The sequence below is a fragment of the Molossus molossus genome, unplaced genomic scaffold, assembly GCF_014108415.1.
Source record: "Molossus molossus isolate mMolMol1 unplaced genomic scaffold, mMolMol1.p scaffold_m16_p_13, whole genome shotgun sequence".
Classification (NCBI taxonomy): domain Eukaryota; kingdom Metazoa; phylum Chordata; class Mammalia; order Chiroptera; family Molossidae; genus Molossus; species Molossus molossus.
The window spans coordinates 20,323,173-20,347,592 of NW_023425348.1; the positions used below are offsets into that span (position 1 = coordinate 20,323,173).

Genomic DNA, 24,420 nt, shown 5'->3' on the forward strand with positions numbered 1-24,420 from the left:
GTAAGATTAAAGATAGTCATCTATTCCTAATATAATTTCCAAAAGTCATTTATATTGTTAGCAACCTTAGAACTGTATTACACATCAAGTCAAATAATAATAATGACACCAGCTAACATTCGAGTGCTTGTTGTTTTCTATGTATTGTGCTAAGTGCTTGCGTACATTAAATCATTGGACCACACAACGATCCCCATTATACAAAGGAAATAATTAAGCTACAGTGATATTAAGTAACTTTGCCCATTTCCAGAGCAATGGAGTGGGGGAATCAAGATTCAAACAGAGCTTGTTCTCCCAACCACCCTGTATTGCCTCACTGGAGAAACTCTGAGAAATTCTCACTAGGTTAAGAGATGAGATCTTTGGGTTTAAATAATAGGTGGTGAGAAAATAAAGTCAGATAATAGAGAATTAATTTAGGATTTTACTTCATTAATTTATATTTGAGTGCCTATTATATACTAATCACTATGTTAGAACTGTAAAAACTTTGGTCTCTGCCCTGTCATTCTCAGGCTAGGAAAATAAATGGAGAAAATAATACCTGAACAGAAAGCAAGACTCAGGAAACTTTTGCTTTGTTTCTAAATTTTAAGATAGAGAAGACTTGGGCATGTTTACATGATGAAGAGGCATTGTATGGAAGAATGAAGACATTGATCTATCAACTTTCAGAGGTGGTAATTTTCAATAACGATAATTCCCTTATGTTCAAAAATTTTAAAGTTTTAACAATATAGATGTGAAACATACAAATCAATTAAAGTCCTAGAAATTTGACATTTGTGCAGTTAATACGACGATGATCACTGATAGCAAAGTTCAGTTAGAAGCATATTTTAACTCTGAATTATCTATCTGCTCTGGATGTCCACACTGATTAAATTTCTACTTAGCATTTTGTAGAAATAGTTCAAATGTAAAATTATTCCCACACCATCATTTATTTCAACTTTCTTATTATTTTATTTATATTTTAAATGTATTTTTATTGTTGAGAGTATTACAGATGTACCCCATTTTTCCCTCTTTGCCACCCTCCACAGGCTCCTGCCCCACCCCAGGCCTTCACCTCACCATTGTCTGAATCCATAGGCTATGTGTATATGCATATATGTTCTTAGGTTAATCTCTTCCTAACCTCCCCTCTTCTCTCTGAAATCTGTCAGTCTGTTCCATGCTTTCATGTCTATGATCCTATTTTGTTAGTCAGTTTATTTTGTTCATTAGATTCCACATATAAGTGAGATCATGTGATATTTGTCTTTCTCTGACTGGCTTGTTTCACTTAGCATAATCAATTCCAGGTCCATACATGCTGTCTCAAAGAGTAATAAATTCTTCTTTTTTACTGAACAGTATTCTGTTGTGTAAATGTATCACAGCTTTTATCTACTCGTCTACTGATGGACACTTGGACTGTTTCCAGATCTTAGCTATTGTAAACTATGCTGCTATGAACATAAAGGTGCGTATATTCTTTCTGGTTGGGATTCTTATGATATATTTCTAGAAGTGGGATCAATGGGTAAAATGGCAGTTCCATTTTTAATTTTTTGTTTTTCATAATGGCTGCACCAGTCTGCATTCCCACCAGAGGTGTACTAGGGTTCCTTTTTCTCCACATCTTCATCAGCACTTGTTGTTTGTTGATTTATTAATGGTAGCTATTTTGGCAGGTGTGAAGTGGTACCTCATTGTGGTTTTAATTTGCATCTCTCTGATGATTAGTGACATTGAGCATTTTTTCTGTATGTCTCTTGACCATTGGTATGTCGTGTTTGGAGAAGTGTCTATTCAGTTACTTTGCCCTTTTTTTTTTTTTTTTTGGTGGTACGTGCCCCTAGCAGGAACTGAACCCAGGACTCTCTGGTCCACAGGCCGATGCTCAACCACTGAGCCAAACTGGCCAGGGCTCCTCTGCCCATTTTTTAATTGGATTGTTTGTCTTCCTTTTGTTGAGTTGTATGACTACTTAATATACTTTGAAAATTGACCCCTTATTAGATGTATCACTGGCAAATATATTCTCCCATACAGTGGGTTCCCTTTCCATTTTGATGTTGGTTTCTTCTGCTGTGCAGAAGCTTTTTAATTTGATGTAGTTCCATTTGTTTATTTTTTTCCTTTGTTTCTCTTGCCCTAGGTGGTATATCAGTGAAAATTCTGCTACATGAGATTCTGAGGTTTTACTGCCTATGTTTTTTTCTAGCATTTTTATGGTTTCATGACTTACATTCAAGTCTTTTATCCCTTTTCAGTTCATTCTTCTGTATGGTATAAGTTGGTGGTCTAGTTTCATTTTTTTTTTTTTTTTTTTTGCATACAGCTGTCCAATTTTCCAAACACCATTTATTGAAGAGACTATCTTTATTCCATTGTCTTTTCTTCTTCTTCTTTTTTTTTTTATCCTCACCCGAGGATATTTTTCCCTTTTTTTTTTTTGTACAGATAGAGTGGGAGGGAGAGAGAGGAAGGGAGAGAGAGAGAGAAACATCGACGTGAAGGGACACATCGAGTGGCTGCCACCCACACGACCAACCAGGGCCGGGGACAAACTGCAACCGAAGTACGTGCCCTTAGCGGGAACTGAACCCGGGTCTCTCCGGACCACAGGCCGACGCTTTAACCGCTGAGCCAAACTGGCCAGGGCTGTCTTTTCTTCTTTGTCAAATATTAATTGACCATAATGGCATGGGTCGATTTCTGTGGTCTCTGTTCTGTTCTGTTGATTTATATGCCCCTTCTTGTGCCAGTACCAGGCGGTTTTGACTACAATGGCTTTGTAGTATATTTTGATACCTGGTATTGTGATACCTCCAATTTTGTTCTTTTCAAGATTGGTGAGGCTATTCAAGGTCTTTTTTGGTTCCATATAAATTTTTGGAATATTTGTTCTAGATCTGTAAAATATGCTGATGGTATTTTAATAGGAATTGCATTGAAGCCCTGATGGAGGCCTCTGATGCGGTCATTTCAAATGTCCCAGTTTTGAGTTGCATTTCCTTCTCACTGTGGGATGGCACTTGGCAGGTGGTGCATGTAGATTTTGGGAATCCAAATCTGGGCAGCCCTTTTTCTTTGTTAGGGGTGTTGTAGGTCTTTGGCTCTTGGGAGGGGAGCCAACTGCTTGCCTTCTAGCTTGGCAGAGCCCTGCCAGAGATCCTGAAGTGAGGCTTGCAAGTGCATGCCTCCTCCTAGTACCACAGCTGCCTGCTGCCTGAGGCCCTGACCAGAGTGCCTTTTGTTGGGGGTGGTGCTTGCATAATCTGTTGGAGGGGGAAAGATTGGCTCTTGTTCCCAAGCCACTCAGTTCAATGTTTGTCTAAGAGTCTGTCAATAGTTTCTCTAGAAATAAAGTGCACCTCAGGTCCCTTTTGAGTACTGCCAACAATCTTTTATGCCGGACTCAAACTTGGCAGAATGGTGTTGCCAGTATTTGGAGGACACGGTTAGTGCACTTTCTCCAGCTGGTGCTATAAGAATAGAAGTGCTGGATCCTGGGAGATGATGCCTATTGGCTCAGGACTGGGATGTCAGAAGCCTGCTTTCCAGAACGCCAATGCTATGCCACTCAGATCTTCTCTTTATCGCTTCTATATGCCACAAGTCTCCTTCCCTCTACCAGAGCCCTAGGTGAGTGCCTATAGCAAGTCCCTGTGTGTTAGCCATTAAGAGATCACCTGGGATTTAAGCAGACTCCCTCCTATTTCCCAAGGATAAAATCTCTGCTTATTTTTGCTGCCAAATGCTATGCAGGTTCTTCTTCCCAGCCCTGGTGTTCTAGGTTGGGTTCTGGCATGGGATTGAGACCCCGCTTTTATCCAGGATAAGCTTTTGCAGCTGCAATATTTCTTTGGTTTCACAGCCATCGTCCCTGGGTGCAGGGACCAACCCTTTCCACATCTCTGCCCTTCTTACCAGTTTCTGTGTTGCTTCTTCTTTTCAATCCTTAGATATAATACTCCTGTTCAGGTGTCCTCCTATTGTTAATTCAGGTTAATTGCTCTAAATTTTAGCTGTATATTCAGTTCGGTGCCAGGAGGAGGTTGTGTGTTGCTTTCACCCCATTCTTCTACCATCTTTCCACCTATCTCTTATTATTTTTGTACAAACTGGTTCATAACTATTGAGGTATATCTTATCAAAGGCATTTTTTTTCTAATGCAAAAACAATTTGACTCATAAACACTAGATGAATTTATAAATTCATGATCTATCTATTTATTGAACATATTCCAAAGTCATGGATTTATAATGAATGCATCTAGTGATTTTTTTTTAAAGGGGTTTTTATAACTTCACTTGACAGAATCTCTAGAGGCTACCTTGTTTTTCATATGAAGGGTGTTGTTTCAAATGAGGGCATGGAAACCAGTAAGTATTGGCTTCTGTTTTTGTTGTACATTTTCCAGAAGGTTTTGACTGAAGACTCTATGCACTGTAGTTCTTTCCACAGAGAGCTGACTGATATTTGAGGAAGTTTTTTTATTTCTCCAAGAAAAATATGATGCATCTTTCCCAAGTTTCACTCTTGTTCTTAAATATATGTATTTTTATTTGTGGAGAAACTATACAAGGTAACTGTGTACATCAATCTACGGTAAGAATTTTAGCAATATTATTTTAGCTAGGAAAGCATGATTATATGGCTTTAAAGATTTATATTAGATGTTTGAAAAAATTAATTATACTACTCAATATAATTTATGGAAAAATTAAAGTGTTTATTTAGAGATGCTGAAACTTTGCTTAAATGATGTTATTTTTAAACTTAGGAAACCATAAACTGAAGATTGACTCTTAACCCATTTCTTGTGAAAATATTTTAAAGAAATTACAGGCCTAGGTTAAAAACTAGGCAGCAATTTTCTGATTAACTTTGATAATGAACTATCTGGTAAGTAATAAAAAAATGCACTTAAAATTTTTATTCTGTAAATTTTCATATTCCAAATACAATCTTGTGAGTGGGATATTTGAATACCTAGGATATTAGAAATTTTTATTCAAAACAATGTCAGAGTAAGAGCTAATATAGTGTATTCAATACTATTATTAGATGGGGATTTGAATGCTACATATTTAAATTTTGGGTTATATTTTTTAAATATTATGAAATGTATGTATTACTGTATGGATACCAAAATCCGAAATTCTAAGGCTAAGAAATAATAAATTCTAGGAAAGCTACAGAAAAATTAAAAATTTAATTCTCTAAAATACTAAATATTTAAGAATCCTATTTAAATCTTAAAAAAAAAAAAACAAAAAAACCCTGTAACTTAGGTTTTTGAAAACATCTAGTATGTATGTTATTATAGGAGTAGAAGAGAAGGAGCAAGAAGTTAAAAATAGATCTATGTAACAAAATGTGTTTATCTTTTTGGGGCAGATATCTTTTATAATAGGATTAGCTCTTTACCTTTTTTTCTCTGTCAAGGTCAAAGGAGGACAAAGCTTATTATTTTTTTAAATAACAGAGTTATTTAAATCAATACAATGTCTATAAAAGAATATTTTAACATTGAAGAAACCATACCCTCAACAAGAATAGATACCGTTGAGATGACAGCTGTAGTTGGCTTTTTAAAATGACATCTGTTGTTGATTTTGTATAGAAAAATTCCATGCTTTTTTTCCTGTTATTGCTGTTACCTTTGAAACCTACGAGTATTTTCTTTTTTAAATCTTTAAATACTTTAGCTTATACAAAAGTGACAATTCTCCTACATATTTCTCAATCCCCTACCCATCAACATGATTCCTAATGATTGGTGGCAGAAGGTCCATTTGGCATAGAAATGTTGTACGTATCCCATGGAACTCTCTTACTTAGTCCATGTTCAAGAAATTTCAAATTGCAAGAGGGATGGCTCAGCACTGTACCATACACACAAATGTACAAAAGTGAAAGCCACACACCCACAGCTATAGAAGGTAGACCCTAAGTGCAGTTGGCCCTCCATATCCACAAATTCTGCATCTACAGATTCAACTAACTGCAGACCAAAAATTTGGAATAAAACATTATGTTGTTGCTGATGTTTACCATTTAGTTAGGTCTACGATGGTTTTATCTGTATTAAATAGGTACAGACTTTTTGGTTTTGGTTATTATTCCCTAAACAATACAGTATAATGACTATTTACACAGCACTTACATTGTATTAGGTATTACAAGTAATCTAGATATACTTTCAAGTATTCAGAAAGATGTATATATATTGTATGCAAATACTATACCATTTTTTACATAAGGGACTTGAATATCTGTGGATTTGGGTATCTGCAGGGGCCCTGGAACCAATCCCTGTGGATACCAAGGGATAACTGTAAATTCTTTTGGAATTTAAGAAGAAAAGAGGAGAGCAAAAGCATTGAATTAACATATTTATTATTCATATCCAAAACCAAAGCATAGAGTTTATTTATGGAAGTTTAAACTAATGTGTATTTTTTCTAACGATTATCCTTGTTATGTCCTGAAATCTCTTTTCCCTTTAGTCTATTTATTGTGTACTAGACCATATAACATACTTCGTATATTTTTCTTATTTCTATTTCTTATTGTAAAGGATTCTCCAGTAGTTAACATTGTAGAGGATGTATCTCATTCAAAAGATGAAAGTAAAAGTAATGATACTGTTTATAAGGAAGATTGTGAGGAATCACGTGATATTAAAACTAAAATTACTCGAGAAGAAAAACATTTCATGTGTAGTAAGTATTACAATTATAAAGGTATATGATTTTATTATTTCTAAGGTAGACATGGAAAAAATATACCCTAGCATTTGTTTGGGTCATTTTATATATTTCCTGATTATCCTAGGCCAGAAATTTTATGTGTTTGACACATAGTATGTGCTTAGTAATATGTGGTAAATGAACAAATCCTTCTTCTACATAGTGCCGTGGCATCAAGAGATCACAGAAAGAAGGAGCAAACCAGAGGGTGCTGATAGTAGTATTGTATCAATTTGCTTAGATCGATTCTCTTAATCCCATTTGAGACAATAGGAAATTTCACCTTAGTTTTGAGGGGATAATTCATCAACTGAATAACTGCTACAATAGGTATAATAGAAATTACAACAATCCATATAACAAAGCATAAAAAATGTTTTAAATATCAATTTTTTGCTCAGAATTATTTAGTAACAATGCAGTAATTTTCATGGTCTATTATATATGCATAGGGTGGGATGAAGAAGAGGAATCAGAAATGGAAGAGGCGAGGATTTGGTCAGTTCTTACAGGACTGTAATTCCTAGTTCAAAAAGTATAAAAAGCTCACTTTAATGCGCTTAATTCTATGTATAACCCAAGTGTCTCAAGCTTCTCAAACCAGGGAGTGGAGATTTATGTCTATTAAGAACAAAATAAACTAACAAACAAAGTAGAAAGAGACTCACAGATAGAGGACAGACTGACAGCTTTTGGAGGGGAGGGAGGTTGCGGGCTGGGTGATAATGGTGAAGGGATTAAGCAAAACAACAACAACAACAACAACCCAACCCAAAAAACAACAACCAAAAAACACCTCAAAACTCATAGATACAGACAAGAGTATGGTGATTACCAGAGGGCAAGGGGGGTTGGGGGAGATAGAAGAGGCTACAACGGGGATAAATGGTGATGGAAGGAGACTTGACTTGGGATGGTGAACATAGTACAATATATGGATGATGTATTATAGAATTGTACACCTCAAAGCTATATAATTTTAACCAATGTCATCCTAATGAATAATTTAAAAAAAAATTCTTTCTTTAAAAAAAAGACTGACATTTAAAACCAGGAAAAATCTAATAGAAAGTAAGAGACAGTAAAAAAGAGAAATGAAGGCTGGAAGAGGTAGATTTTAAAATATCAAGGATTATTAATGTGATTCTACTGCTAGACTGAAAGTTAGGAACGTATAAGTAAAACAATTTTTTAAAGAATAGTGTATGCAATAATGTATGGCTCCTTTTGTTATAAAGGACATCATCAGTCCTGCTGGTGTGGCTCAGTGGTTGAGCACCGACCTATGCACCACAAGGTTGCCGGTTTGATTCCCGGTCAGGATACATGCCCAGGTTGTGGGCCCAATCCCCAGTAGGAGGGCATGCAGAAGGTGGCCAATTGATGTTCTCTCTCATCAATGTTTCTATCTCTTTCTCCCTCCCCCTTCCTCTCACTCTAAAATCAATAAAAGGAAAAAAAAAAGAATTTTCATTAAAAAAAAAAAAAAAAAAGACATCATCAGTAAAACTGGAGAAACTTGCATGAGGTCTGAGAAGTAGATGGTAGTCAGTATGTTTTTCCTGATTTTGATGGTTGTGTTGGAGAGAATGTCTTTGATGTAAGAAGTACACACTAAAATATCCAGGGACATTATGGCAGCATGCTCTCAAATAATTTAGAAAAAAGTTTTGATACTCTTCTTGTAACTATTCTATCAGTAAGATTATTTTAAACTAAAAACATTTTTAAAAGGGAAAATATGTAGTGAAAATTCAATCAGAAACTAACCAACCAAAATTTATGACTAGGATTTATGATGTGTGTATATGTATGTATGTTTGCAATTTGTTTACATAAAAATATAGCATTAATATAAAATATTAAAAAAAGGTTTATTTTAAAAATTAAATTTCATGATAGGGGGTTATTTCTTGTATCGAAAGAATCAATGAGTCTTGGACTTCCTGCTTCTATACCTCTCATCTTCTAAAGTGAGAAGTGATATTCAGAATGTTGTCTCTCAGTTATATCAGATTAAGTTATTTGGGGGGTAATCTAAATTATTAGGAAGCATAATTCCATTAAGAAATGTTAAAAAAGTTGTGTTCTGTTCATCCTGAGTTATAAAAAAAAAATACACTAACTAGAATATGCAATTCTGAGTATATTATTGTTTACACATTTATCCAAAATTGTGTAAAATTCATTATTTTTCATTGTAATTAGTTTCTATAACAATTTAATATTTGCCAAAACTTTTTATTATAATTTAAGGAAATTTGCAAAATTCTATTATTTCTTACACACGAAGTACCAAAAAACTACTAAGAAATATAATGGATGAGCAGCAAGCTTCCTTGGATTACTTATCTAATCAGGTATGGATTTTTTGGTATTGTGTTATTATATTTGCATAATGATATAGTTAGCTAGAGGTACAATCATTTATTTTTTTAAATGCATTTGTGTGCAGACATGTATTTAGTGTCCACTATATTGGAGGCACCATAGTAAACCTCAGGCAAACAGAAAACAATAACAATAAAATGGACCTTTACTTAAGGGTTATACAGTCTAGAAGAGCAGAATGATATATTGAAAATGTTGAGAATACCGTCAGAATGACACAAAAGATATCCAAGATCCAAGATTCGAGAAACTTTCCCAGATGAATAAATGCTTCCGAGGTCACAAAGGGTGGGTAAGAGGGTAGGGCATTGTAGTGTGTGGAAATACTTGGAGTTGGTGCAGGGGTGGAGTGGCTGTTAAGTTAAGGATGTAGAAGAAAAACTGACTTAAAGAAATAGGAATTAAGTCATGCCACATCAACGAGTCACCCAAATGTCTGAACAGAGCAATGAAATGATTATATTGGCAGCTGGTGTGAAGGATGATTTGAGGAGGAGCCAAGGGGGTAGGGATTCCATATAGGGAACTACAGCAATAGTTCTGGCAAGATATCAAGAACAGATTTGCAAGAGCATTCAAGTGCAGAAATGGGCAGATAAAAACAAGAACAGTCCTGAATTTAATGGTTGCTATTTAGCTATGCCTTTACTGCTGTGTTAAACAATAAAGAGTTCAATGTAGAAAAATGGCCATTATATATGTTTCAGTATTGGATTTATAAGAGGCTAAGAGGTATCAGTCATAGAATTCAGCGAAAGGAGGTTTGTTCAAATATAAATTTGCTTAAATGTATGCATGTGTATTTAGGTTAATGAGCTCATGAATCGAGTTTTCCTTTTGACTACTGAAGTTTTTAGAAAACAGCTGGATCCTTTTCCTCACAGACCAGTTCAGTCACATGGTGAGAACTTTGGTATTTCAGCCTTTTCATACTTATCCTTTTATTGCTTAAAATTTTCCTGGACAGGTTGAAGCATTTAGAAGTTTTGTTTTAAAAATACAGCTCACTATTATCTAACAGACTGGAGGAGAAATGCCTGCCATTAAGCAAATTTCAACCCATACTATGTGTACTTTCCTAAATCTGACCCTTTGAAAGCCATGATTGTGTACAGATATTCTGAATCTGTTGAAAATAGTAGTTTTACATAATTGAATTTGGCCCCCTCATTACATTTTATTAATAATTTTAGAAGAAAAAAAGTTTCAGAGTTCCACCCACCTATAAAAAATATTTTTGACATTTGAAATGTTTCCAATTGGGACTTAAAACTTGAAGAGAAAAAAGAAAAGAGACAGAAATAAACCAGAATTTAACACTTCTTGTACTAAAATACAGTATAGTCATTTCTAGAGGCTTGGATTTCTAAGAAAAATGCCCTTACAAATAATGAATTAATATAAAAAGTTTCAAGCCGATAAATATTTTTGAGGGCCTAGTAGTCTATGATCTCTCTTTATTCCTTACCAAGGGAAGAGAATAAACAGTTACTGAGAACCTCCTATGTTTCAGGTATTAAAATAGGCACTTTTACATGTTATTTTGTTATTTTATTGCATCTCACTTATGTCTCATAACCACCCTAGCTAGGTAGTGTTATGTAGCAGTGAAGGACATGGAGTCTGATGTCAGATGCTTTCTTCAAATCCCTCACCCACTGTTTCCCTAATATCAATGTCCTCATCTGTAAACTGACAATACTACCTACCTCATATGGTTAAGAGGATTAAATGAGTAAGTACACGAAAAACTCCTAAAATACTATCTGATGCGTATTAAGACAATATGATAATTTGCTGTGATGGCAGTCATCACCAGATGAGGAATATGCAGCCCAGAAAAATCTATGGAATCTGTTCACACTTTTTGGTTGGTGATGTCAAAGCAGTTATTCCAACCCAGATCAGTCTGTCATCGGGAACTTCTATCATATCTTTGAGCATAAATTTATTATAAGAATGTATTAGCAATTCAGAACAAAGGCAACAAATCAATGTCTCCTGGAAATGAAGGGAAAAGCAAACAATTTTATAATTGATTTTTTTGTAGATTCATCTTTTGAGTATTTACTATGTGCTAGGCTCTGTGCTCTGTGGTTTACATAAAGCCTTCTGATGTAAATCATCAGAATAACACTACAAAGTAGATATGATGATGATGATATTACACATGAAGAAAAGAGGTTAAGTAACTTAACTAATGTTCTCAATTAGTAAAGAATGGAATTAAGACTCTGTCTAACCCAGGCTTCTGGCTCTAGAGTCCTAAGCTTTTACATGCTTGTTTTTCTGGGTAGTTGACACTTGTAAGGGTTGAACTTATTTTATTAGATTTATAAAAGATAACACAGAGTAAAGTATCTTCAGAGTAAAATTTAATGTCCATATCTACATAAATACAATGTGTTAACAATTCCCTGGCAATGTAGAATGCTTTGAGGAGAGTGATTATAGGGTGCTACAGTTCTATTATCAATGGAGCAGGCTCTAGCTTCAAGCACAGTTTCTTCTTGGTGAAGAAAGTGATTTTCCCTTTCTCTCTCTTTGCTGCTTGTGGTGGTGGTACTCAACACATCAGAGTTTCTGAAGTTTGAATAGAGTAGTAGTTGTCAGTAGTAGTTGATCTATTTAATTCCTTTGGGTTTTCTCCTTCCCATACATATAGATTACTTGCACACGTTATGCTCCCAAGATAAGTCTAGATTCTTGAAAGGGCATTATTTATTGGGCAAAAGAATGTATAATTATAAAATATATTAAGTAACTGTTGATCTCAAGTGAAACAAACAGTATTAAATACTAATAACTAACAGGTATGTTATGTTTATTATAGCATATGTTTTTCAATCCCAGATCTTTTATATATTTTCTTATTTCTAAAATTGAATAATTTTTCATTTCCAAGACTTAAAATCATCATATCATTAATGGAAATTATAATAATTTCAGAGAGCACTTTTAATTCTTCACAGCAAAGTTATTGTCTTAAATGTATACTTTAAAATATCCTAAATAACTTATTTTACTTTTCTAGGTTTAGATTGTAGTGATATTAAAGATACCATTGGCTCTGTCACCAGAACACCAAGTGGTTTATATATAATCTATCCGGAAGGATCTAGCTACCCATTTGAGGTAAAGTTTTCCCTTATTATATGAAATAGGATAAGTGTGCAACCAACTTAATTAATGTTAAAATTTGTTTAAATATTTAATTTTTTCTTGAAAATTTTAAAATAAATTAGAAGTTCCAGTTTCAAAATTTTGGTTGTTTGAAATTCTTTATCCAAACCACAAATGTGTAAAAAAACTAGAGAGTCTTTCACTTTCCTATTTGAGCTTTCATGGTTATATTCTTCAAAGTAAATCCATTTGGTGCAAGATCTTATATTATCCTTCAAGTAGGCAGAATTGTGCAATATAAATACTTACTTGCTTTAATTAGCTTATGGATATTAGAAAATAATGGTGGCTTTGCCTTGGAGCTTATGAAAAATACTTTTGATTTGCCTTCCTATATATGGTTATAATTTATTTGTATGACAAGTGATTTTATGTGATTGTATAAGAAATTAATAATTAAAAATATTCATTAAATTGAATAAAATAAATTACTGATATCTATTCTTAGTAGTTCTATACTAGGATTTCTAGAATAAATTTCAACTAGAAATTGTGTTATATATTATGTATATAATTTTTTTGAGTATGTTTTTATGCCTAAGAAAGTTTATAACATTAGTATCACACTTTGTTGATAGTCTTTATTACACAATAAAGTTTTTTTTCTAAGTAGATACTACCAGTTTCTCTTCTTAGAATTACTAACATTATTTTTTGACACCTACTCACAAGATGTCAAAAAATTAGAAATTAGGTGAGAAATACATTTTAAATTACTTAACTCAAAATGGACCAGAACAGATGTGGAAAGGGAAGGCTTCTAATTTTTGAAGCGTAGGATACATAATTACCTCTTTGTGGGAAAGTGTTGGTTCACTAACTTCCTCTACACTGCCTTTCTCTGTGCAGCAGGAAGTTTCTAATGGAGAGGTTACTCTGATTTCCTCTCTGTCACTTCTATGGGCTCCCTACAGTTGTCCTCTTGGGGGCATTTTACACAGTACCAACAGATACACCTATGAACGCCTGCTGAGATGCGACACAGATCATGCCTTTCTGTGGGAGAATTCCAGTCTAAACACAGTCCTTCCAGGCTTTAGGAGAAAAGAACACTCAAAGACAGGCACGTGGACATAGTTAACAGTTTAAAACAAAAAATCAACATTTTTAATTCAAAAGGAACGTTAATCTTATCAGTGTTCTTATTAATCAACTGAAAAATATTTCGTGTTAGGGAATAAGAGAATAACCTTAAAATGCTACAACCAATTATATATTTTTAAAAATGACGGATACAAGGACTGTACTTCAGTTAACTACAAGTTTATTTTATGAGAAACAAAATTATTTCTAGATATTAAGAAAATAATATATTAATATCATGCAGTTGCTCTGAAACTTTCAGTGAAAGTATCTTTTTTCTCTAGACTTAAGGGTGAAGCATGAGTTTTATATCAAAGAATGAAAATCATAGTGTGTTATTTTTGTCTTTTCTGGGTCTATTTTAGGTAATGTGTGACATGGATTACAGAGGAGGTGGATGGACTGTGATACAGAAAAGGATTGATGGGATAATTGATTTCCAAAGGTTGTGGTGTGATTATCTGGATGGATTTGGCGACCTTTTAGGTCAAATTACATTATTTTCCCTCTATCATTTTTCTTTTTTTCTGGTATTATACCTTTAGACTGTCTCTTGGTCAAATTGTTAGTAAAAAATAGTAAATCCTTGTGAATATCAAAATATGACTAAATCCCTTTCTCCTAATATGCCAAAATATTTAAAATAAAGTCTTGCCCAGCCAGCATTGTCCTGTGGACTGAGAGGTCCTGGTTTGATTCCAGGTCACATGCCTGGGTTGTGGGTTTGATCCCCAGCAGGGGGAGTGCAGGAGGCCACTGATCAATGTATCCCTCTCACATTGATGTTTCTCTGTCTCTCTGTAAAAAATCAATAAAAACATATTAAAAAATAAAATAAGTAGGTCTTCAGCTGGAATTTGGAAATCTTGAATTTTAGATACCTGCTGAAATGTGATTTGAACAAAAATTTTAAATTGGGTGTTTATTAAGTATCTGCTATGTACCTAGCAGAGTTCTGGCATATGCTCACCAACTATTTGTAGAATGAAAAACTGCATGGGCATGGTTGTCAGAAACCTTGGATTCTTCAGATGTGGGTTGTGTCTACATAAGTAAATGAAATGGAGAATTTAGGTATGTGGCTGTACAAATCCAAGTCATGTGAATTGGGAGTAGTATTTTATAAAAATATCAATTGAAATCACTATGGCCAAAATTTGAAAAATGTAAACCTCAGGTTGATTGTACATTCTGTTAACATTATCGCCACACAACACCATAACTTTGGCTGGTAAATAGAAATATCAATATTTCTGAATACTGTAGATTTTACATTAGTTGGAATGTTTACAGGTGATTTCAATCATTTTTATGCTATTTTAAGTTACTGTTGTTATAATTTAAATTTTTAGCATTCCATAATAATGTCATCCAAGGATTTAGCACTGAATGCCAGTGATTTTAGAAGGGACAAGAAATGTAATAAAATGTTATGTATAAGGCCAAATAGCTGCCATGTTATGAAGTGCAGCTAATATACTTGTATTTTCTCAGCATTAACCTTTAAATTTCCAGTGAGTGTTTCTTCCTGAATTCAGTCTTTGGAATGCCATCTTCCTTACATTACACTTATTTCTATGGGGAAATTTCTATGGGGAGTTTTGACAAAAAGGTCTTGAGGCAGTTATCTTTCACTTAAACAGACTGCTTTGTATTTTATACATACATACATATTTAAAAAGTTGGGATTATGTTAAATATATTGTCAAGTCTTAAATTTGGGGTGGTGGTAGAGGGGACAGATGGCAGGGACATCTAAAATGGACAGTCATAGACCTGAGACACTACACAGACCCCTAGAGACCCATCTTACTTCCTGTACTTCCTTATTACCTCCTTTTTTTTCTATACTTCTTCAGGATAATTTTCAATTCTAAGTGGGTGTGTAGCTAAAATACCCCTGTAAGCCCTGGAGAGGGACTTAGTATCTTGGCTATAGTTTTAGAGCTTGAATGCTGTCACACTGTCCCCCAACTCTTTGAATTTTATTTTGACTAGACCCTTACTTCCTTCAGTAATTTCGTGATTCAGGTAGAGAAATATATTTCAGAACAGGAGTATATACATTTAGGCTATGCCATGGTTGGTGGACAAAGTCGAAAGCCATTGGCTAGAACATGTAAGAAGTATGCAGTCTGAATTAGTCTGAAGTGGCTTTTTATTGATATGTTTTAAGGTAAAACTTGACTTTTTACTTAATTCATCTTTAAATGAAATTTTAAATTTAATTTGGGGAAATAAAAATGAAAGTCTAGTTATTCCCAGTGTAGTGAAGTAGCAGTGGGAAATTTTATTTATTTATTTAGCAAATTAGGCGAACACTGATAATTTCACGAGGTCCATCCAGTCTCTGTGAAATGTGAACCATTTCAGAGTAATTGAAATGTTAAACAACATCAAACACTAAATAATAAAGTGTTATTCTAATTTGTATTAAAACATACTTTAAAAAGCTGTTTTATTTTCACAGGTGAATTTTGGCTAGGACTAAAAAAGATTTTTTATATAGTAAATCAGAAAAATACGAGTTTCATGCTATATGTGGCTTTGGAATCTGAAGATGATACATCGGCTTTTGCATCATATGATAATTTTTGGCTAGAGGATGAAACAAGATTTTTTAAAATGCACTTAGGACAGTATTCAGGAAATGCTGGTAAGTTTTTCATTCCTAAAATTATCCAGAAGATTTAAATATAACTGAATCAATATTAGGTGAAGATAAAAGTAATGCATTTTCTTGGTATATGACACATAACTGATAACAGAAAAAATTAGGAATGAGAAAACTGGCCAGGTTTTGAATTTTGAAACTGAGCTATGCATGTTGCTCTACATCACGGTTTTGAAGTGCTTTATACTCTTTAAAACAATTTGCCACTTGTAATCTCAGTCGATTCTTTAGATAGAGAGCCTGTGGGTTAGACTTGGAAGATATTATTGACATTTTCATGTTCAGAGAGGCTGACATTTAGAAGTCATAAAATGTTAGAGCTGATCTTCACTCTTCTCACTTTACAGGTGAAGAAACCTGAAAGGTTAAGTGATTTGCCCAAGATTCCCTGCTCATCACATCTGAGCCAGGGCAAGAACCCAGGTTGATAGAATAACTAGTTTAGTGTTTTTTCACTATACATCGATGCACCTACTCATTTCCAAATAAACTTAACTTGTTAGAACTTGAAAATACTTGATGTTAAATTTCTATTTTGATGTTAAAATTTTAAATGTGAGTTAAATACTAAAATCAACTGTCTTGTTGCTCACCATGGTACTTGTTCATTATGTATTTTTAGCACTAGAAATCCAAAAATAAATCACATATATGCCTAAGTCTTTAAGTGATCAAAATAAAGAGGGTTAGATAAATACAACAGAATAAATAAAACAGAATATTGATAGTGCTTTGAGGGTTAAAAGAAAGGAAAAAATTACTATTTTGCTTTACTACCCAATGAAAGAGAAAACAAGTTGAGCAGACCATATTTAAAGAAACTCTCTGCTCTACTAAAAGTATTATATAAAATGTATTATTAAAAATTAATTTTGTTGAATATAGAAATCAGTTGAATGCATTAACTATTCTATATGCTGTGAATTGGAAGACTTGCTTGAAATAGTAATGTGTTTTTCACAGTGCTGTCTGATTTTCAGCTTCATTGTTCCTATACTTGGTTATTTAAAAAAAAAAATAGTCAAGTTACATGTAATTAAAGGGTAAATACTATTTATTTAGGTACAGTATACTAATCTCAAGATCTAAATTCAATTGAAAGATGATTTGATTTTTATAGACATGTAGGTGAGAAAAATGGATAAACTAAAATGTATGCCAAGTTGTCATAGAGATCAGTATGTGAAACTAAAGCATTTTGTTCATGAAAAAATAAAGGAGGAAAAATGATTACAATTGATTGCACACAGAAAAATCATCCTGGAAAGGTAGTTTTCAACAAGTGGTTAATATTTGATTCAACCTGGGAAGCTTTTGAAAGTCCTTCAGAATTTGAATCAGTAAATTTGGGCCCAGATTTTGCCATATTGCAATCTGGAGGAGAGTTTGCAATATGACAGTTTGTAGAACATAATTTAATCTCATTTCTAGATGCAGTGCTTTTGCATAATAGGCTGGTAAAGGTCAATTAAAAATTATAAAATGTGCCTTTAAATTTATTCATTTACAAAATCTATTTGACCCAGGTGATGCATTTCGGGGCTTCAGAAATGAAGATAACCAAAATGCAATGCCTTTCAGCACAGCAGATGTTAATAATGATGGATGTCGTCCCACATGCCTGGTCAACGGCCAGTCTGTGAAGAGCTGCAGTCACCTCAATAACAACACTGGCTGGTGGTTCAACCAATGTGGTCTAGCAAATTTGAATGGCATTCATCACTTCCCTGGAAAATTGCTTGCAAGTGGAATTCAATGGGGCACATGGACCAAAAACAGCTCACCTATCAAGATTAAATCTGTTTCAATGAAAATTAGAAGAATTTACAATCCATATTTTAAGTAATTTCATTTTAAATTGTAATGAATGTTCCATAGTTATTTTTGATAATATATAAAATATTTTATATAGTTTCTCTTTTTACTGAGTGTTTCAAACATTTTAACCAAATTTTAACTATAGATGACATCTAGGGAGATTAAGAGTGTTATTAGAAACCCTTAATTTTGTAGAGTTTTAATAAAAGAAAACACGGCTCAATGTATGCTTTTATTACTAACTATATTAATAACATGTAATAAAATTTGTTTTAAGTAAATTATGACATCTGGAGTCTATTGTCTTTTTAAAGCATTAAACCGTCATAGATTATTAGGAAAATTGGAGAGAACATTATACTTATTTCTATATTTATTCTAAATGGTAGGTATATAATCTACAGATAATTTCTATTGAAGACAATTATAAGGAATAACTTTGTGCTGATTAATATATAAACTTCATATGGTTTAAATCTTACTATTTCCAGATGATTCCACAATATTTTATAGGTAATAAGAATTTGCTGCAAAAATAAGGTCTTTCCTGTTTTCTTTTTTTAAAAACTTTATTATTGTATTACAGATGCCCCCCCCACCCATTGTCCCCATTACCTCCCTCTACCTGATTCCCGCCCCACCCCAGGCCTTCACCACCCTATTGTCTGTGTCTGTGTGCAATGCATATATGCACAAAAGCCCTTTGGTTAATCTCTTCCCACCCCCCATCCCTCTGAGATTTGTCTGTCTGTTCCATGTTTCTATACCTCTGCTTCTATTTTTATTTATCAGTTTAATTTGTTCATTATATTCCACATATAAGTGAGATCATGTGATATTTGTCTTTCTCTGGGCTTATTTCACTTAGCATAATCATCTCCAGGTCCCTCCACACTGTCCCAAAGGGTAATAGATTCTTCTTTTTTCACAGCTGCATAGTATTCCATTGTGTATATGTACCACAGCTTTTTTATCTACTCGCCTACTGATGAACACTTGGGCTGTTTCCAGATCTTAGCTTTTGTAAACAATGCTGCTGTGAGCACAGGGGTGCGTATATTCTTTCTGTTTGGTGTTTCAGGCTTCTAAGGATATATTCCTAGAAGTGGGATCACTGAGTCAAATGGCAGTTCCATTTTTAATTTTTTGAGGAAACACCACACTGTTTTCTATAGTGGCTGCACTAGCAGTATACTAGAGTCCCCTTTTCTCCACACTCTCGCCAGCACTTATTGTTTGATGATTTATTGATGGTAGCTATTTTGGCAGGTGTGAGGTGGTACCTTGCTGTAGTTTTAATTGCATTTCTCTGATGGTTAGTTACATTGAGCATTTTTTTATATGTCTCTTGGCCATTGGTATGTCCTATTTGGAGAAGTGTCTATTAAGTTCCTCTGCCCATTTTTTTTTTTTTTAATCCTCACCTGAGAACATTTTTGCATTTATCTTCAGATAGAGTGGGAGGGAGAAAGGGGGGAAGAGAGAAAGAGAAACACTCATGTGAGAGAGACACATCCACAGGCTGCCACCCACACGACCCCAACCGGGGCTGGGGACAAACTGCAACCGAGGTACATGCCCTTAGTGGGAACTGAACCTGGGACTCTCTGATCTGCAGGCTGATGCTCTAACCGCTGAGCCTACCTGGCCAGGGCCCTCTGCCCATTTTTAATTGGATTGTTTGCCTTTTGTTGAGGTGTATGAGTGGTTTATATATTTTGGAAATTAACCCCTTATTAGATGTATCACTGACTAATATGTTCACCCATACAGTGGGTTCTCTTCATTTTGATGTTTTTATTTTAATTTTATTTTTTTTTGCTGTGTAGAAGCTTTTTAGTTTGATGTAGTTCCATTTGTTTATTTTTTCCTTTGTTTCTCTTGCCCTAGGTGATATATCGGTGAAAATTCTGCTACGGGAGATATCTGAGGTTTTGCTATCTATGTTTTCTTCTAGGATTTTTATGGTTTTATGACTTATATTTAAGTCTTTTATCCATTTTGAGCTTATTCTTGTGTATGGTGTAAGTTGGTGGTCTAGTTTCTTTCTTTCTTTTCTTTTCTTTTTTTTGCATACAGCTTTCCAATTTTCCCAACACCATTTATTGAAGAGACTGTCTTTACTCCATTGTTTTTTTTCTTTTGTCAAATATTAATTGAGCATACTGACTTGGGTTGATGTCTGGGTTCTCTGTTCTGTTCCACTGATCTATATGCCTGTTCTAGTACCAGTATCAGGCTGCTTTTATTACAATGGCTTTGTAGTATAACTTGATATTCACTGTTGTGATCCCTCCACCTTTGTTCTTCTTTTTCAAGATTGCATGGCTATTTGGAATCTTTTTTGGTTTCATAGAAATTTTTGGATTATTTGTTCTAAATCTGTGAAATATGCCTTTAGTATTTTAATAGGGATTGCATTGGATCTATGTTTATTGTAATACTTTTATTCTTGTTTGTAATAAATTTACTGTACATTTATATCCTGATCAGTTGCATTTAAAACACATTTACATCTTTCTCTTTTGAAGCCAATAGAAATGGTATGAACTTTAAGTGAAGGATAGTGGAAAAAGAGTGATGAATCAATGATTACAGGTGGCTCTGGAAAACTGGTCTCTCTCACTTTTTCCACTAAGTTGAAAGGAGTTGGAGTGGTAAGACTTCCATAGGAAAACACAGCAGAAAACATGCTGGGCTAAGTGACAGTTATCAATAAGAAAGATGAGGAAAACAACCAAGAATTAGCATGAAATGGAGAAGTACTTTGTCCAGAGTTAGGATTATACAATGTACAAAGAGGATAGAAGTAGCTGAAAAATGAGGTGTGAGGAGGACAGAATTAAAATATTTATGAGCCCTGCCTGGGTAGCTGAGTTGGTTGGAGCATTGTCCTGATAATCTAAGGTTGTGGGTACGTCCCCAGTCAGGGCACATACAAAAAGCAACTAATGAGTGCATACATAAAGTGGAACAACATATCTATGTTTCTCCCTCTCTTGAAATCAATTAAAAATTTAAAAAAATACATAGGAGGATATAGGTATCTGGGTGAAATCTGAGCCCAGAATAGGGCTAACTGAGATCAAAACACAGAATCTGATTTGAGTTACAGGATGGGCAAAATGATACGGTCATCATTCAAAATTGCTTTCACTTTGATCTTGTCCCCAAGCAGTGAATAAATCTTGTACAGAATTTACATAAGATAAGGCTGCAAGAGCAGGAACATGCTTCCCCATGTGCCTCTCAGAGAGGCACAGCTGAGGTTTGGGTTGGAGGAGCACAGAACTGTGGGTTCACTGCCTTTCACCACGGTGATTTGTACACCAGAAAATTCCATCTACAAATTAAGGAAACCATGTTGCTACTTAGCAAGCCACATTTAATGTGTGGATTCTGGACCTTGAAATTCTTATTGAGCTTGCACAGGGCAATCTCCTTTATTGCACTGCAAGGTCTAGGGTCTTCAGAGTTTTAGGCTTACCATAAAGACTATAGAGATAATGGAAACTCTTGAGTATAAAAGCAGAATGGGAATACATGCTGAGATGTTAAGGAAAGGACAAATCCAGAGAGCAGCAAGATATTTTACTTTCTTTAGGCTTGGGAGTGGGAAGATGCATATGATTTTGAATGGCTAAGGGAAATAACCTCCAGGATGCCTTGTGAAAAGCTGTGAAACTATTAAGGGGCTTCAAACCCCACTGTAAAGGAGAAGGCATAACTTGGGTAATAATCCTGAGCTTTGGACTCCCCAAAATAAAGTGACTTGACCCATAGAAGTTAAGTGATTAATATAGCTGGTCCCTTTTCACTATCTACTGCCTCAACAGTATGCATGTATGTCTTAGAAGGAGGCATTAAAGGTCTTGATCATATGCCTGTGATGTGAATGACATCATTATAGAGTTATTCTTTCAGGATCTGAGAACCTTCCTGGATAAATGGTCCCATTTAAAAATTAAAATATTTAATTCTTTCGTCAACTTAACATTTTAATTACCAGTAAATATGGAAACTATGTTCACTTAAAAGTCAAAAGCCTTGGCCGGTGTGGCTCAGTGGTTGGGCGTTGTCCCATGCACCAAGAGGTCACAGGTTTGATTCCAGCTCAGGGCCCATGCCTGGGCTGCTGTCTTGATCCCCAGCAGGGGGCGTGCAGGAGGTAGCCAATCTATGTTTCTCTCTCATTCATGTTTCTCTCTCTCTCCCCTCTCCCTTTCTCTAAAATCAATAAAAACATATTTTATTTTGTTTTTTTTATTCTCACTCGGGGATATTTTTCCATTTTTTGGTTCAGGTAGAGTGGAAGGGAAAGAGAGGAAGAGAGAGAGAAACATCGATGTGACAGGGACACATCAAGTGGCTGCCATCTGCACGACCCAACCAGAGCCGGGACACACTGCAACTGAGATACACGCCCTTAGTGGAAACTGAACCCGGGTCTCTTGAGACCGCAGGCCAAAGCCCTAACCGCTGAGCCAAACTGACCAGGGCAATAAAAACATATTTTAAAAACATCAAAATAGAAACATACAAATCTGAAATTCTCTATACCATCATAGATTAATTATAAATAGAAAAAAGTTAACATAATAGCTTTGAGAATTATAGTTCTTAGAAGTAGTTGAAAAGCAAGTAATGATCTATTTAAAAATAACTATAAAGCATTACCTAGAAACATAAACAACTCTAGATAGCAACAGAATCATGATCTTTGATTAGGAGACTCACTGCAAAGGTCCCTAGATGTATGAAGTTGAGTCGTGGGTGTGAGAACCAAGGACAGTTTGGAGCTGCAGGAACAATGTGTGAAGAGGACGTAGGTTGTTTCAGAGGGTCACTGACACACACTGCCTCGCTGGCAGATATGACAGGTTTTATTGAGGAAAAAATGTATGGGCTGGTAGATGGGAGAGCCTACTGATCTTAATGAACAGTGTGCTCTGGGAGGTCAGTTTTGTAACAAGATAAGCTTCAGGGTTGAGAAAGTGGCCTCGTTCAAAAGGGGAGTCCAGCCCTGGCCGGTTTGGCTCAGCGGTTAGAGCGTCGGCCTACGGTCCAGAGAGACCCGGGTTGGGTTCCCGCTAAGGGCGCGTACCTCGGTTGCAGTTTGTCCCCGGCCCTGGTCGGTCCTGCAGGTGGCAGCCACTCAATGTGTTCTTTTCACGTCGATGTTTCTCTCTCTCTCTCTGTTCCTCTCTTCTCTCTCCCACTCTACCTGAACAAAAAATGGAAAAGTGTCCTCGGGTGAGGATAAAAAACAAAAACAAAAGGGGAGTCCACTGCAGCTCGCTGGCTGGCGCCTGCTCTTCCCGCCGAGCCACTGCAGGGCTGCTGAGCCTGCTCTTCTGTACGCTACCGAGAGAAGGGCGATGATGAGCCCCAAGGCTACGCAGGTGTTCTCTTTAATTTTTTTTATAAATTTATTTATTTATTTTTTTGTTACAGATATTTCTCCTTTTTTACCCCATTGGCAGCCCCCTCCCCAACCCACCCCCGCCGCGTCCCTGGATTAATTGTCCATGTCCATTGGTCATGCATACATGCATATAAGTTCTGTGGTTTATCTCTTCCCACCCCCCCACCCCTCACCCCCTCTTCTGAGGGATGTCAGTCTGTGGCCTACTTCCATGTTTCTGGGTCTACTGTATTCCTCAGACTGTTATGTTCATTATTTTCCGTATATAAGTGAGATCATGTGGTATCTATCTTTTTCTGCTTGGCTTATTTCACTTAGGATACTACTTTCCAGGTCCCTCCATGTCGTCTCAAAGGATAAGAGATCTTTCTTCCTTACTGCTGCATAGTACTCCATTGTGTATATGTACCACTGCTTTTTTATCCATTCATCTACTGATGGACACTTGGGCTGTTTCCAGATCTTAGCTATTGTAAATAGTGCTGCTATGAACATGGGGGTACATATATTCTTTCTGATTGGTGTTTCAGGCTTCTTAGGGTATATTCCTAGAAGCGGGATCACTGGGTCAAATGGAAGTTCAATTTTTAATTTTTTGAGGTAACATCATATTGTTTTCCATAGTGGTTGCATGAGTCTGCATTCCCACCAGCAGTGTACTAGAGTCCCCTTTTCTCCACACCCTCGCCAACACTTGTTGTTTGATGATTTGTTGATGGCGGCCATTCTGACAGGTGTGAGGTGACACCTCATTGTTGTTTTAATTTGCATCTCTCTGATAATTAGTGATGTTGAGCATTTCTTCATATGTCTCTTGGCCATTTGTATGTCCTGTTTAGAGAGGTGTCTATTCAGTTCCTCTGCCCATTTTTTAATTGGGTTCTTTGTCTTCCATTTGTTGAGTTGTATGAGCACCCTATATATTTTGGAAATTAACCCCTTATCTGATACATCATTGGTAATGATGTTCTCCCATACAGTGGGTTGCCTTTCCATTTTGATGATTGTATCTTTTGCTGTGCAGAAGCTTTTTAGTTTGATGTAGTCCCATGTGTTCATTTTTTCCTTTGTTTCTGTTGCCTTAGGTGATGTA

At 35.3% G+C, this 24,420-nt stretch overlaps 1 protein-coding gene across 1 annotated transcript; it reads left to right on the plus strand.

Moving 5' to 3' along the window:
* Positions 1-4,452: 4,452 nt before the first annotated feature.
* Positions 4,453-18,320, plus strand: ANGPTL5 (angiopoietin like 5). The gene is made up of 8 exons (XM_036260088.1): positions 4,453-4,606; positions 6,582-6,726; positions 9,010-9,113; positions 9,952-10,045; positions 12,179-12,279; positions 13,776-13,896; positions 15,881-16,066; positions 17,611-18,320. The coding sequence occupies exons 1-8, from the start codon at positions 4,511-4,513 to the stop codon at positions 17,928-17,930; spliced, it is 1,167 nt and encodes a 388-aa protein (XP_036115981.1). The 5' UTR covers positions 4,453-4,510; the 3' UTR covers positions 17,931-18,320.
* Positions 18,321-24,420: the final 6,100 nt, after the last annotated feature.

Bases quoted from the DNA above. Each gene is read 5' to 3' on its own strand.
- ANGPTL5 (XM_036260088.1), top strand. From the start codon at position 4,511: ATGATGCATCTTTCCCAAGTTTCACTCTTGTTCTTAAATATATGTATT. The intron at 6,727-9,009 runs GTAAGTATTACA...TTATAATTTAAG, and splicing joins AGAAAAACATTTCATGTGTA to GAAATTTGCAAAATTCTATT. The intron at 13,897-15,880 runs GTCAAATTACAT...TTATTTTCACAG, and splicing joins TGGATTTGGCGACCTTTTAG to GTGAATTTTGGCTAGGACTA.